At 40.5% G+C, this 16,105-nt stretch overlaps 1 protein-coding gene across 3 annotated transcripts in view; it reads left to right on the forward strand.

Annotated features, from left to right (window-relative positions):
* The first annotated feature begins 1,117 nt into the window (after positions 1-1,117).
* Positions 1,118-16,105, forward strand: part of CAPRIN1 (cell cycle associated protein 1) — a 38,596-nt gene continuing 23,608 nt past the window's right edge. For 2 of the 3 annotated variants that reach the window (XM_074230455.1, XM_074230454.1), the window contains exons 1-4: positions 1,118-1,369; positions 1,728-1,970; positions 15,630-15,692; positions 15,800-15,886. In XM_074230455.1, the coding sequence (XP_074086556.1) occupies positions 1,728-1,970; positions 15,630-15,692; positions 15,800-15,886 (393 nt within the window). In that variant the 5' untranslated portion in view covers positions 1,118-1,369. The remainder of the gene's footprint in view (positions 1,370-1,727; positions 1,971-15,629; positions 15,693-15,799; positions 15,887-16,105) is intronic. The other variant, XM_074230453.1, reaches the window with a different exon arrangement.

The following is a 16,105-nucleotide window of genomic DNA, read 5'->3' on the forward strand; positions in this document are numbered from 1 at the left end:
GGATTCGCTGAATGTCCTTGGGCAAGTTATTTAATGTTTTTTTTCAACTGCAAAATGGAGATGACATCGATCAACCAGTGATGAGGATCAAGTGAGCTTATTTGTCAAATGACTAACATAGGACAGACTCTTAACAAAGGCTGGTTTCTTTTGTGTGACTCTGTGGACTGCAGCACCCCAGGCTCTCGTCCTCCACGACTGGTCTGTGCAACTTCAGGTTTTCATGAAACTACCAGTTTCCTCTGCTATTCCCTTTTCCTGTTCTCATCAGGAAATGATTCCTATTCTGATGGCTCTGAGGCTCGGAGCAAAGACTTCTCCGAGGCTTTGTTTCCTTAGTCACCAAGTGGGTAGATCTTTGCCTATTTCTCCCAGTTTGCCGGTTTAGGATTTGTAAATGTGAGCTGCGCTTAGCAAGTGTGGAGCCGTGAGAGAAAAGCTCAGGAAAATAAATGTCTTTCTGGACGTACAGTGTCCTGGGGGCCCGGACAGGCCTTCGGAGGCCGGCCGGCCGGCCCGAGCGCGCTGTCTCGTCCAAGGTCAGAGTCAGGAGGCCGGGCCGGCCCCGGGCTGCTGGGGCTCGTGTCTCCGCGCTGCGCCCGGGGCCCGTCAGGCCAGCTTTCGGGGCCCGGCGCGGCCGCAGCGGCCCTGGCCTTGGGGCCCGGCCCGGGGCCCCGCCGCCCGCCCGCGTCCTTGGAGCGCCTGAACGGGCCCGCCGCCCCGAGGGCGTGGGGAGGCGGCCGGGGCCCCGCTCCGCCGGGGCCGCCCTGTCCGGCCCCGCTCCCGGCCCGGCCCCGCGCCCCGCGCTCCGAGGCCGGCCCGGGGGGAGGGGAGGCCGCGGCCACGGCCCCGCCCCCACGCGGAGGACGCGCCGGGCCCTCCCCGCCGCCCGCCCGCCCGGCGCCTATTGTCCCGGCCGGGCTGCCCCGGCGTTCGCCTGCGCGGCCCGGCCCGGCCCGACGGCCCGGGGCCGCGCCGCCCGCCTCGCCGCCGCCCCCGGGGGCCGCCGCGCCCCGAGCGGCCGGGCGGCCGAGGGGCGCGGGCCGGCGGGCCGGGCGGGCGGCGGGCCGGCCGGGCAGGCGTTCGCGGCGGGCAGGCCCGGGCGGCGCGCAGGCCCCCGGCTCGCCGCGCTCCGCGGCCCTCCCCGCCCTCCCCGCGCCGGGCCCCCTCCCCCCGGCTCTAAGTCCCTCCCGCTCGGCTCCCTCCGCCTCACTAGCGGCAGCTCTCGGCGCGGCAGCAGGGCCGGGGCAGAGCGGCGCGGCGCGGCCTGAGCCCAGCGGCACCCAGAGCAGCACAGCCCGGCGCTCCGCCAGCTTCCTCCCGCCCGGCCGCCCCTGTCCGGATCCTCCGCGGCCTCCGCGCACGCACGGTGAGCCCGGCGCGGCGTGGGGCCCGGCCCGGCCCGGCCCGGCCTCCCCGCCCCCACCGCGGCCCGGACCGTTGCTCGGCGGTTGGCGGCGGCGCGGCCAGGCCCCGCCCCCGGCGCGAGCCTCGGGCCCGGGGGCGGCGGCGGGGCCGGGGCCCGGGGGGGTGGGGGTGGGGGAGGGGAGGGGGTCGGAGAGCGGGCCCGCGCGCGCGCGCCCGCGTCCCCGCGCGTCCTCTCCCCGGCCCCCGCGCGGCGCGCGCGCCCCCGGCAGGGCGGGCTCGGCGCCGCCCCGCGCGCCCCCGCCCCGCGCGCCCGCGCCTCCTAACCCGGCCCCTCTCGCCCTCTCCCCTCGCTGTCCAAGATGCCCTCGGCCACCAGCAGCAGCAGCGGCGGCGGCAAGGCGTCCGGGCCGCCCGCGGGCCCCTCGTCCGGGGCCGAGGCGGCGGCGGCGGGCGGCGGAGCCCCGGGGCCCGCGGCGGGGCCGCAGCAGCAGCAGCAGCAGCAGGCCGCGGGCGGCGGCGGCCCCGGCTCGGTGCAGACCGAGGCCATGAAGCAGATCCTGGGCGTCATCGACAAGAAGCTCCGCAACCTGGAGAAGAAAAAGGTGCCGGGGGGGGCCAACGGGCCCCAACCGCTGGGGCCCGGGCCGGCGGGGGGAGGGGCCGGCGGCCACATGGAGGCGGCGGCGAACATGGCGGCGGGCGGGAGGGCAGGCCCATTGTCTGCGGCCGCCGAGGGCCCCATCGTGCCCCCATCGTGCCCCCGGGGCCCTGCTCGGGGCTCCCTGCCCGCCCAGGTGCGGGCCCCTCGTGCCCCGGCGATGCCAAGCGCGCAGCTAAGTTAGGGTCTGGCTATTCTACACCAAGGGCCCCCCGAACCTGCCTTAAAGGCAATGAGTACCATTCAGTTTGCACCCTAGTTTTTAGGACCATCCGGTCCGTTCTATCAAATGATCCATTTATCTCCAAAATTTGCACCTGCTATGGCGATAAATTGACTTATTTTGGTGTATTTGGACCTCTTGAGTGATAGCTGTTGTTGTGTGTGGATTGTGTAACAAAAGTAACACGACAATACAAATTACGCTGGAAAAAACGACTAGTAAAGATATATCAATTTTAAATAAGTCATTGAATGGAGATGATGGGTACAGGAAGCTAGCCAAAATCAAATGAGAATTAAGGTTATTAAAGTTAAATTTTAGTGATTTTAGTTCCAGGAAAAGCATTTGGTTCTAACTTTTTGAGTATTCAACGAATAACTGATTGGGTTAACTGTTTAAAGACCAGCAATAGCTTAAACCAAAACCTAGGTAAGTGTTGTGCACAAGAAACTACAATTTGGACATAAAACTCATGTAATTTTTTTTCTCCTAAATTATAGGTTAAAGAAAAGCTTTTCTCAGCTATTGTTATGTTAGTGCAGATTAGGAAAATGGTTAAAACAAAATTAGATCAGTAGGTGAAATTGTTGATGAGTCTGATTGGAAAACAAAGAATGTATTAAAAAAAAATCAAACATCTTATCGTATGTAGACTCTGATTTTACAATTAAAAACTCCATGTAAGGCTGCTCTTCCACATGGAGGCCTAAGAACTTTTCCCTGTATTTTGGTCAGACTCTTTGTTCCTGTGTAATTAGTTCCCATGGTGAGCTTTTTTTTTCCCCCCCAAGGAATCCTCTTGTTTTCCGTCTTACAAAAATTAAGGATTCATTCAATAAAATAGTTGGGAGAACGAATTTTTTTCCCTCTACCATTGTTTATTTCTTAGATATGACATAATTGTTTGACCTTTGAAAGACATCTTTGTAAAAGTTGAATTTAAAAGTGTCTAAGAACTGAAACTATTTTACATTTCTGACAGGCTCAGAGGTGAGAAGTAGAGCAAGTTAACACTTCAAAATGTTTTGAATTCGAATTTGGGGGTAACACAACAGTGTAACTTAGGAATACTTAATCATTTTGCCTCTCTGAAAAAGCAAAAACTGATAGCTTTGTATTTAAGATGAACCCTTTAGTACAGTTTTTCAGAATTCCATGTAAATATTTGTTTTGAAATGCTAGTACTAATGGGGGGGATAACCTAGTCATAATAGGCCCTTCTTAGGCCAGAATGTGATAGAACACGATTCCTGCAGCATTTTTTTTTTTAGGTTTTTTGCAAGGCAATGGGGTTCAGTGGGTTGCCCATGCAGCATTTTTTTTTAATGGGGTGCTGTTAGGTGACACAAAATAGTGTGCTTTTCTTTTTCCTTGTAGCCATACCATAATCAGTTCTTGGCTAAGGAGAGATAAAGTGTTTGTTCTTTTAAGTCTCTGATTTGTTAATACATGCATTTAGTTATTATAGCTTTTTCACTGCATTGCAGAGGACGAGGTAGCTTTATGTTTTGCATTCACCTTTGCAAAGAGGAAAGAAGCTTTAATACTGATGTTTTTTTAAAGTAGAGGAAGTTCTCCTTTCTGAAATATTTGACAGTGATGAATTTTTAATGTGAGAAATGCTTTTTACATATCTGACCAGGGATTAAGATGATCTTTTAGTGATTCCTATCAGCTTTTTCATGGATTAGGATAGAAAAAAGGACATCATAGTAATAATAGTGATATTTTTATATTGGGTTTTAAGGTTTACAAAGTGCTTTATGGTCCATTTTCATTGAATCCTCACAATCACTGAGTGAGGTACATACATGTTCTCCATATCATATAGATGAGAAAACAGTTCCAAAGTGGTTAAAGACTTTGCCAGGGTTATACACAGGGATAATAAAGATCAGAAACAGAATTCTTTCAGGTCATTTTACTCCCAGGTTCAGTCTTCTTATTTATGTAATACCACACTATCTCCAATCAGAATTAGAATTTGAGACCCCCAGACAAAAATATCCTCTTTTTCTGACCTATTTAACTGACAGTATTCAAAAAAGATTTTAAAACTTGAAATACAAATGAATTATTCCTGCCTTAGAGGATAGCCCTCATTTAGACTTGCCACATGAGAGAAATAGGAAACATTAGAAGGGATATAGAAATAGTATTTTTACATCTAAGTTCTTGGTTTATTTCTCTATCCCCTTCTGTGAATGACTGTCATTTAGAAGGCTGGAGCTTAAAAACTGATTTTTTTTCTCAAAAACATAGTTTTATTTAGCTTCAAGCTTAGGACATTTGAATACTTTCCTGGATTTACAACAAGTTCTCTTTCTCTGGAAAGGAGTGGGAGTGATAGAAGCTCCTAGGGACTTGAGTTTGAAGAACCATTCTGTAGTTGTGGCAACTGCCCTGGTTTTTCTCATGACAGTGATTTTGTGTACAGGCTAGGATCTTGGACTCAAAATTCAGTTTTATTTCCACTGTGCAACACTGCCTGTGGTTAGTTTTTACCAGTCTTAAACTTTGAAAAGATATCATCAGGGTATGATAATTTCTAAAACTTTGGAAATTGCTTTCAATCCAGTCTTAACATTCTTTCATTTTAGGATTCGTTAATTTATAAGGGGTCCTTCTAGGTCTAAATTAAAGTTCCCATGATCTTTTTCAGCTAATTCACTTCATTTTAGAATGCAAGTACATGTGTACTTTGTATCATCTTTTAGGTTGCAATAATCCATTTCATTAATACATATTGTTTGAAGTCAAACATTGGGGAAAAATTAGAGTAATTGTCCCATCTTCGGAATCTTAGTGTGGAAAAGACTTGTAGAGATCATCTAGTCCACATCTCAGCTCTAGGAGCCCATCTGCACCCCACCTTGGGGCAGGAGAGCTCACTCTTTGGGCAGCCTATTCTACTTACTGCTCTTAATTGGGTTTATTTTATTGGTGCTAAGCTGTGTCTCTTTTACCTGTCTCCCCTGTCTTCTTTAGGCCAAACATCCCTAGTCATTCGAATGTACTCACATAGCATGAATTATAAATCTGCTTTTCATTTTACTTGCTTTCCCCTGAATTCCTTAGTAGCTCCTAGGGACTTAAAGACACTGTTCTTCCTGATATGTGACTATTAATATTACCCCATATGTCTGATCAGGGCAGATTACAGCAGTTCTCTGGCATCCTGAAATCTTTACTTTGTTGTATTTTAAAGTTATGTTACCATATTGATGCTGTATTTTGTTAATTAAAATATTTTTTATTATGAATTTGAACCTTTCTGTATATAAAGGACAAAAATATATATGAAACTGAACAACCAAGTTTTTGAAGGGCATATTATATTTTAATAATAGTAACCAAACAGCTCTAATTGTGTGCCTCCTGAACTTGATTCTGTTCCCTTGTGTATTTTTTAAAATGTTTTGATACTTTTTTTGGTGTCACTCACCATTTCCCCTCCTCCTTTCTCACCATATCTGAAAAATCAGGACTCATTTTGCACTTCTCCATTTTTCCCTGAGGTTCTGATTACTGATCATTGCATTGTCAGAGAAAAACTTATTTTCCTTTAGTGTTGGAGGTATTGTATTAATAATCCTTCAGACTGTGCTCATTTTGTATCAGTTTTTTCTGGTCTTCTTAAGGTTTCTCTGCTTCTGTCCCTTGTATCATTTCTTAGGTGTGCAATAATCCATTATATTCACGTTTTGTTATTTATCCATTCTCCAATTTATGGTTGTTCATTTTGTTTCCAGTCATTTGCTAGGGGAAAAAAACCATACTTTTTTGTGCTTATAAGACCTTTTCCTTCTGTATTATATTGATCTCTTCTTGCATAGTACTATCACTGGGCCAAAGGGAATGCAATTAGTGATTTTTTGGTTAAGTTCCAAATTGCTTTCCAAAATGATTACACCAATTCAGAGCCCTATCAATAATACAGTAAGGTGCCTGTTTTTCCTGTGCTTACCTAAACTTGCAGATCACTAAAATATTTTAAATCTTTTGAGGAATGAGCTATTAGAACATGATTCCCTCATCTCTACTTTTTTTTAATTAAGTGTAAGATTTTCGTTAACATTTCATCATTTTATATTTTGTTCACTGTTTTAGTAGCTCAGGATATTTTTTTTGAGTCCTGATTCTTTCATATAACTTGATATGCCATCTATACCTTTATCTTAATTTGATTTTTTAAAAAATGTTTTAAACAGTACTGGACCAAGCCAGTTCTTGGAGTTCGAGCACTAAGTTAATAGCAAATAATTCTCTGCATCTGGCCATTTAGCCAGTTCAGAAGGCACAGCTATTTATCAGGCTCCCATCTTCAACTTGTCCACAAGAATAGTGTGGGAGTCTTCAGTAGAATCTAGGTGAGCATTAATTTTATTAAACCAATCAAGTAACTATTAAAAAAGAAAAGAATAGTTCATCTGCTTAGGCTTGTTTTCAGTGAAATCATGTTAGCTGACCGTTATCACTGCTTACTTTTCCAAATATGCACTAACCATCCCTTTAATGTTATATTCTAAAAAATTGAAAAGAATCAAAATCAAACTTATTTGGCTTTTAATGTGCAGAATCCTTGGGGGGGGTTAAGCAGAGAAAAGTTTTTGAATATAAGAATGCAGATATAAAAAAGCTCATTAAGTTATTCTAAAGGAACGGCTCTATAATGTAAGTTTTAAATTTTGATGGTGATTTTAGGATAACTTATTGAAATATCAATGTTTTGTAATGAAATTGTTAGGAATGACCTTTAAATGGAAGCTTTCTCAGCATCAGGCCAGGCTTCAAATTAATTTTTGCACACTGATGCACAGAAAAGGGGTAAGAAAGCATTATTGAATTTGGAGAGTGTGGGGTGTGTGGATTTTTTTGCCCCTCTTCAGTTTGGCTCTCTGATGAATATTGTTCTGTTTTGGGAATTGTTTGTTTTTTCTACTGGTGGTGAATGAAAAAGTTAAAGGGTTAAGAAGATTGTTTACTAGGCAATATTCAACATAGTTTATCTCCCAGTTTTAATTAAAAAAATCAGTTATTTTGTGAGCTCAAGAAAAGGAAACACTTGCTTCTTTAGGTTTTCCAGGACTACTTTTTGTTTGTTTTTGCAAGGCATTGCCCAAGGTCACACAGCTAGGTAAATAAATGTCAGGTCCTCCTGATTTCAGGGCCAGTGCTCTATCCACTGTACTACCGAGCTGCCCGCCCCACTAATTTTTTGGTTAAGAAACATTAAACTTTTCATTACACTGTCACACTTAGGATGGTGCCCACCCCCCGCTTCTTTTACTCCTATAGTAGATCTACACCACTCAATACTTAAAGACCAAGGATACAAAGGAATAATGATTTCTTTCTCTCTTCTCCTGTCTTTAACTGTGCCTAGCACACTTGAATAAATTAATTGATTGGTTGTAAAAATGTCATTTTGATAATTGGATTTAGAAAATCAGGTGGATTATTTTTGGGACAGCAGTGCTCTGTTGGAAGGAGCTACTAGAGGTATTTACTAGTATAGATTTCACTGAAATGGGATTTTTCTATTTCATTTTTGAGCTTTGATGAGTAGGGTGGCTGATTTTAAAAGCAGAATGGTATATTTTAGAGGCATGCAGTGGAAAGGAAGTGAATAAGCATTTATTTGGCACCTCTGCCAGATACTGTACTAAAGGTTTCACAAATATGATCTTGAGACAATAAAGAGATAGGTTGGTGCTATTATTAGCAAATAAGACCGAAATGAATTGTCCAGCATTCACACAATTGTATTTGTATTGTAATTGTATTAGACTAGATTTGGGTTCAAGTCTTCCTGACTCCAGAATTAGCAGGGCTTATTATATATCCTTTGGAAATTTAATTACATTCTATATCATTGTTAAGCAAAAGAATGGATCCAAAATTTGAAACTGATTCAAGCTTTCCTAATTCTGAATTCAGGATTACGGTTTGTGTAAGGTACTGGATCTCCATTTTAAATTAAAGGTCACGCTTTTGATTTTCAAAAGGACTGTCATTTCATTTATTTTCCTGGAATTTGATGTAATGAATATAGCTCTAGAGTATACTGGAGTAATTCAGAAAATTTATTTATTCAGATTATCTGCTATCACATTTAAAAAATAGAAATGTTAACAATTATTTCAGAACAGTAATAATTGTTGCTTAAAGGCTTCAACATAAATTTTTATAATGCCCTCATCTTTTTCTTGCTAGAATCAGCTTTCAGTTATCTAGTGCCAGGTCTGTATAATACCTTTGTTGGAGTAGCTGGTGTTCTGCTTTACCTTCTAGGTTCACTGGATACTTGAATTTTTCATTAATCTCATAAAGGAATCAATAAAGGATTTTTTTTTTTGTATAGATCTTAGTCTCCTGGGAATAGGAACATATCTTTATGTCTGTAGAGCCAGAGACAAGAGAATGCTTGAATGCTTCTAGGCTTACCATCTCAAGGCAGACCTTTGTTGTTGGACAGCTCTAATGTCTTTTCATTTATTTCCTCAGCTGAAATTTCCAATTTGACACACCAACTTCCAGTTTAGAAAAGGGAAACAGCATAAATCTTGAATTGTTTGTCTTTATACTATAATAATATCTAAACCATATTTCATTCCCCTCTTTATTTTATTACTCTGAATTCTTAAATTTTTAATTCTTTGTTCATTTTAGATTTTATTTCTTGACACATTGTTGTACATTTGTATAATAATTCTCTAGCCACCTATGCTTTTCTGCTTATTCTAGTTTTTGTTAATAAGTGCATTTTAAAAATTGGACTCATTTGGCAAGTTTTGTGCTGCCATATTGAGTTTTCTCCTTTTCTTCTTAGGGATTATTTTCTCTTTGAAATGGATTATTGCTTGAACAAAAAGTCATTTTAATGAACAAGTCACTGGAAATAAAAAAAGTAATTCCTGCCATCATGGAGTGCACTTCTATTGGAGGAATACAGTATTTACACAATTCAGTAAAATAATATGTGATCTTCATGCTATAATAATGGGGGGTTACATGCTTTTAATTTTAACTTCAGGTTTTTTTTTCAATTGTAGTCAGAAATAAAGGCTTTGTAATATCAATATTTTACCACCATATGGCGTTGTGAATCTTGGAATGGAAGAATTAAAAATAATTATCATTCAAAGGGTAATACAGGCACATTGTGAATGTGAGCAAGGTAAGCAACACATACCAAATAATAAGGATGGAACTAGGAAGAAGAATTAAGAGTTAAAAAAAAGTCATCAATCTTGTGAAGTAAAAAAAAAGAGGCCACACAGCATTTTATTAAGACTTATGCTTCAGGCACATTTGAGTGCTCAGCTATCAATTAAAAGCAAAACAGTTGTACCTTCAAGGAACTTTAATTTTAAAGGGGGGGAGACAACATGTACATAAAATATTAGCCACAGAGCAGATGAAAGGTAGTCTTGGAGGAGAAAGCATCAGCAGGTAGAGAGGGCATGGCAAGAGAAGACAGGACTGATACCAGATAACCCAGGAAAGGCTTCTTCTGGAGGAAAGAACACTTAAACTGTAGTTAATTGGGTTGTTGGGAAGATTTTGGGGTGGAGAGAGCAAGATAGAGTTCTGTTATGAATATAGAGTTTGAAGTATCCACTAGACAATTGGTGATGGGATTGAGCTCAGACTTCAAACTGGATCTGTAGATCTGGACATCATCTGCATAGAGATTATAATTGAGCCCATGAGGATTAATGGAAAAAACCAATTGAGAGTATTGAAAGAAAATCCTTTGGGTTTTAGAACCTGGAAGTAATATTGCTAGGTCAGAGGATATACACAGTTTAGTAGCTTTTTGGACATAATTCCAATCAGAGTCTTGGGTATCCCTCATAGTTTGTGATGGTGACATGGATGGAGGTCTTGGAAGAGAGCTGAGGAATGGTCACATATCTGGGAGCAGTCATGAAAACTGCAGAAGATGTTCAGAAATGCTAAATGTTACAGAGATGTCAAGATGTCATTAGATTTACCAATTAAGAGATCATTAATAACTCCTGTTTAAAAATTTCAGTTTAATTTGATTTTCAGTTACAAAAGTCCCTCCCCCACCTCCCATTGAGAGGATAAGACAAATGAAACCCGTTACAGATCGTATAATGATGCAAAACAAACTCTTGCATTAGCCATGAACAAAAACGGAAGGAAGGAAAAAGAAAAAACAAGAAGAAAATATGGTTTCCTCTGTACTCTTCAAGACATTTAACTCTATTTGAAGGTGGATAGCATGTTTCAATGTAAATCCTTTAGAACTATAGTTGGTCTTTATGTTGATCAGATTTATTTTGTTTTTACAATACTGCTGTTACTGTATAAACTGTTCTCTTGGTTCTACTCACTTCACTTTGCATCAGTTTATATGGTCTTTCCAGGATTTTCTGAAACTAGTGCTATGGGGGTGGGGGAGGTGAGGCAATGGAGTTAAGTGACTTGGCCAAAGTCACGCAGCTACCAAGTATCAAAGTGTCTGAGGATGGCTCTGAACTCGGATCCTCCTGACTCCTTGACTGGTGTTCTATCCACTGCCCCACTTAGTGGGGGCTACCACCCACCCTCCACCCCACCACCGTCATTTCTTACTGCATAATAATGTTCCATTACATTCAGATACCATGATTGTTCAACTATATCCCAATTGATGGAATCCCCTAACATCTCAGTTTTTTCTTCTTTGATCCCTTTGGGTTTTAGAACCTCCAAGTAATACTGCTAGGTCAGAGGATATATACACAGGGTTTTGTTGTTGTTGTTGTTTATATACCCAGTTTAATAACTTTTTGGACATAGTTCCAGTCAGAATGATTGGACTAGTTCACAGTCCCACCAGTAGCGTATTACCCCTGTTATCCAAAAGAGCCTTCAGCAGAAGAAGATATGGCCGGATTGTATAGGATAGGATATAGAAGGGGAGTGAGGAGAAGTGGAGGCAGTAATTTTTTTTTTCCCAAAGAGTTTATCTGAGGTAGGGAAACATATTAGTAAAGTAGTCATAGAGGGGCTAGTTGGGGGTTTTTTAAAAGGAGAGTTGGGTATGTTTGTAGACAAACCGGAAAGACTAGAGAGTTTAAAGAGATTTGAGTATTATTGTGAAAGAACATGATGATTGGGGACTAGAACTGATTGTGGGGGAAATTACAGGCCTCAATGTCTTGGGAGGAGGAACAGGTCAAGGGGAGCAGGAAAGATTTGACATTGTATTTGTGTTGACTTTTGTATAGAATGACATCTTTAAGTCCTCATGTTCACTACTAAAGACATTGAAACCATTCCCTAAGAGTTCCCTCCTTACCTCATCTTCTTCATTCTAGGCTCTGATAAGGAGGCAAACTGCCTGCCAAGACATTTCAGTCATGACATGCTTTTGGGACCATGGGGAGAAATTTGTAAAACAAACACACACACCGATGATGTAATACAGTTAAATGATATTCTAGACTGTTTTTTTTTTAACCTAGGGGTTTGAACTGGTTTTTTAACTGTACTGATAACTATTTAAATATAGTTCGTTTCCTTGGCAATCTTAAGGCATTAATTTAAAAACTTATAGAGAGAAGTTCTTAGGTATTATCAATTTGCCAGAGAGGACCAAAAAGGTCAGACACTTATTATCTCCTTTGAGTTATTGTAATAACCTCCTATCTTGTCTTCCTTCCTTTCTTCAAAAGTAGTAGTTAAAAATAATCTGCCCAGATGTGATTACCTTGTTCAAAAACCTTTGATGACTCCCTAAAGCCTATAGGATACAACATGCAAACTTTTGAGTCTGTTATTTAAGACTCGCTAATCTGATTCTCATCTCCCTTCTCTAAAAGCCTCGTTTTATGCTACTAAGATTCTCACAGTTATTCCTAAAATACAATCTGTTCTTATGGTTTTAATTTTCCCCTTATCATAGTTTATTTTTATATGTATTTATATAATTATATATAACATAAAAGGTTTCTAAGGGTTGTGCTTAATTTTTTTAAGGCAATGGGGGTTAAGTGACTTGCCCAAGGTCACACAGCTAGGCAGTTAAGTATCTTAGGTTGGGTTTGAACTCAAGTCCTCCTGACTCCAGGGCCAGTGCTCTATCCACTATACCACTTAGCTGCTGCATGCTTAATTTTTAATCTTTGGATCTTCATTGATTTCACCAGTCATTTTTCTCCTCCAATTTCAACTGGATGTAGAAACACTAACCTCTCTTCTCTAACATAGCCCCTTCCTCCTCCTGTTTTGTGGTGGAGGAGGAGTTAAATGCCTATTTAACTTTGGATGCATATTATTTTTTTGCTATATATTTCTCCATTTACTTGTTCCTTATTAAAAAATAGCAACTTTTCCCCCAATTAGACTGTTCTCTTATAACTCAACACTTTTCCTTTACATTGAAATCATTGTGTAAATTGTTTTCTTATTTTGAGTTAGTTTGACTAAGTCTTCCAAGTTTCTCTACATGCTTTGTTACAGAATAATGTTTGTTCATGTTTCCCAATTTGTATAGTCATTCTGGACAGTAACAGTGCTGCTGGTGGGGTTGGGGCGCAGGGTTGTATATATAGGAAGATTTCCATCTGACATAGAGAGGCCTGTAGGGATTGCTGGGTCAAAGACTATAGACTACCTACAGATCTCTTCTTCATCCAGTATCTTAATTATTTACAGTCTTCTATATCTCAGTCTTAAAGAGTTATCTGAGGCTCTGAGAGGTTGTGCTTTGTCCAGAGTCTCACACAGCTGGTTTTCAGACAGTTGAGGTTTGAACCCATTTTTCCTTGCCTTCTGTCCCACTCTTCCAAACCTGCTCTTCCCAGTCTCATAGATAATATGAGGCAAAGTTGGTATGCACTGTGATTAGTGCTGGGAAGAAGAAGAAAAACAAATACTGTTCTCCAGGAACTCATGGAAATGAGAAACATAACATGGAAACAGCTATGTAGGGATCAGAAACATTGGGGAAGGCACTTAAGATTAAGGAGAATTGGGGTTTTTTAAGGTTTTTAGGTTTTTGCAAGGCAAATGGCATTAAGTGGCTTGCCCAAGGCCACACAGCTAGGTAATTATTAAGTGTCTGAGAACAGGACCCAGGTACTTCTGACTCCAGGGTTGCTGCTCTATCCACTGTGCTACCTAGATGCCCTGGGAAGAGCTTCTTGTAGAAGGTAGCACATTGCAAAGGATTCCAGTCTTGAAATTAGGAAAACCCATCTTCCTGACTTTAAATCCAGCCTATTTGCCTCAATTTCCTCATCTCTAAAATGAGCTAGAGAAGGAAAGTGTAAATTACACCAGTATCTTTGCCAAAAAAACCATGAAGAGTCAGACATGACTGAGATGACTGAGAAAGCAAAGACAATTTTCAGAGGTGGTGAGAATGAGCTGCCTTTGCTTTTTCCAATTATAAAATTTCACTTTGAATTTGTTAACATAGTACATTCTTAAATGTAGCATTATATCTGTGCTTGGTGTATAGGCCTCTTAAATGCAGAATACTGTCCTGGTAGGAAGAGCTGAGATAAGACCTGGACCCTTTTTTGTTTACAGTGTATAATAGGAATATAGAACTGTATTGTAGTCACGTGCTCTACCAGGATAACTGAATACTATCTTGACTACCTCCAGAGAAAGAACTGATGAACTCTTGAGTGAAGATAGAAATGTATTTTTTTTTATTTTGTTTTGTTTTTCAACATAATCTTTTGCATGGCTGCATTTTTATATGATGGGTATAATTGTTTGATTGGGGAGAGACTGAGGAAGGGAGACAGTTTGAAACCCAATTTTTAAAAAAAGAAATGTTCAGCTGTCAATTCTCTGATGCTAGTAATTTTCATAAGAAAAAATAAATGTTGAAGAGATATAAACAATGCTAGTAAGGTCTGGGAATAATAAGATTTGGAGAGGTGTTTTCTGAGCTTTACAGATGGGAAAAGTATTTGAGTAGAGTTCAAGATAAAATTTGGGACTGTGGTCAAGATGCTTTACATTTGTTTTTGTTACTCATTTTTTTCTGGGAATATTTTTGAATAAGTGTTATGGGAATGTGATCAATTTGTACCTAGCTCAGAATTGATAACTGTAACAACCTTGCGATTTTGAATTTCAGTATTTTTCCTTCATTTATTTGGTTATTGTTCCTAAATGGAAATACTCTTACTGTGGAATGATGAATTTAAAAATGTCAACCTTTAAATTAAGAATACATATAGATTTCTTATTCTCATAGGTGGGAGATGGGGGAACCTAAAACCAGAAATGACTGTTCTTTGTGGGCCACTGAAGAAGTGAGGTTAGACTGGAAGGACGGAATACTGTGTCTCCTGAGAATGACTTGAGGCACATAGGTCTCCATTCTTTGCGTCCCAGAAAAGGTCAATTAAGTATTATACAGATTAGAATAAATATATATATATTTGTGTTAGTTTCATTTTTCCATTTCTTCAAATTTGGTTCAAATCCCATCTCTGTGAAATCAAGCATAAGGATATCTACCCAGTTATCTTTTCTTTAATTCCTTTCACATATGTTGTCTCTGTATGGAACAATCAGTCCACTAACCCTTTTCTCTATTGTTTATGACATAGAATTTTGCACTTTCATTTTTTTACCTCTGCAAGTTAATGTAAAAATAAGTACTTTTAAAGCACAGTAAAAAACACATTTGCAGCCATTCACACATTAAATATAACTATTTTTAAGTTTCTGTAGCAGCTTATTAGTGTTATTTTTATTACCCTTTTCCCCCAATCACTACTGTATTTGAATTTAGCAACATTCTGAGCTAATTATCATACAAGAAGCTCCTTTTGGGTCATCCAGTTCTTTGTTTTATAAGAAGATATTGTTACTGTATTAGACCCAAACCACGCCAGAAAGTTTCAGAACTTGCTCAATGATCCAGTTATTTATAGTACTTTTAAGTGTTCTTGTGGAACTTATTGCCTAATCCTGTTTCCTCTTGCTGGATGCTTTGACTGATTTAAGCAGGGGCATTTCTTATGGATTGTTCATTGTTTTAGGGGCTGGTAACTTGTTTCATTGTCTTGTCGTTTAGGAATTATATTTTCTAGGCTTTTATACTTTAAATAGCTCCTTTTAAGATTTAATAAAAGTTAATCAAAAATTAATCAAAGCAAAGATAAATTTAGGTGTGCCATCATGTGATAGATGCTATTTGTGTCCTTTTGGAGTAATCTCATAAATTTAGTGGGAAACTTTGTTTTATTGATTTGACCAAATACACAGTTAGAATTAAACCTGGTACAAATATTAATTATATGAATCAGAATGGAAATTTAATACACTAGTTTTGTTCTAAATTTGACTTTGTCCTGAAATATTGAACCTAAACTTCTTCTTTTTTTAATCTAGGGCAAGCTCGATGATTACCAGGATCGAATGAACAAGGGGGAAAGACTTAATCAAGATCAACTGGTAAAAATCTTCCTTTTGTTTAAAGATAATATTTTTGCTATTATAATTAATAAAATAGTTACTAAAGTTCTATATTTTTCAATAAAGATGAACTCTTGTCTTTTTAGGATGCAGTGTCTAAGTACCAGGAAGTCACAAATAACTTGGAGTTTGCAAAAGAGCTGCAGCGAAGTTTCATGGCCCTGAGCCAAGATGTAAGTAGATCATGGATGACTGCTGGCAGTACTTGTATGCTTTTACATCAAGCATTAGGGATTAAAACAAAAATGATTGTCCACATTCTAGTCCTGGCTTTTGACAGGTAAATTAATTCTTGAGGTAATGAGAAGAATAAATTTAAAGATGCTACGGTAGATAGTCTTTAAATTCTCTTCTGCCTCTAAAATTCTATAATATAGATATCAGTGAAATAA

The sequence above is a fragment of the Macrotis lagotis genome, chromosome 3 (assembly GCF_037893015.1).
Source record: "Macrotis lagotis isolate mMagLag1 chromosome 3, bilby.v1.9.chrom.fasta, whole genome shotgun sequence".
NCBI classification, from domain to species: Eukaryota; Metazoa; Chordata; class Mammalia; order Peramelemorphia; family Peramelidae; genus Macrotis; species Macrotis lagotis.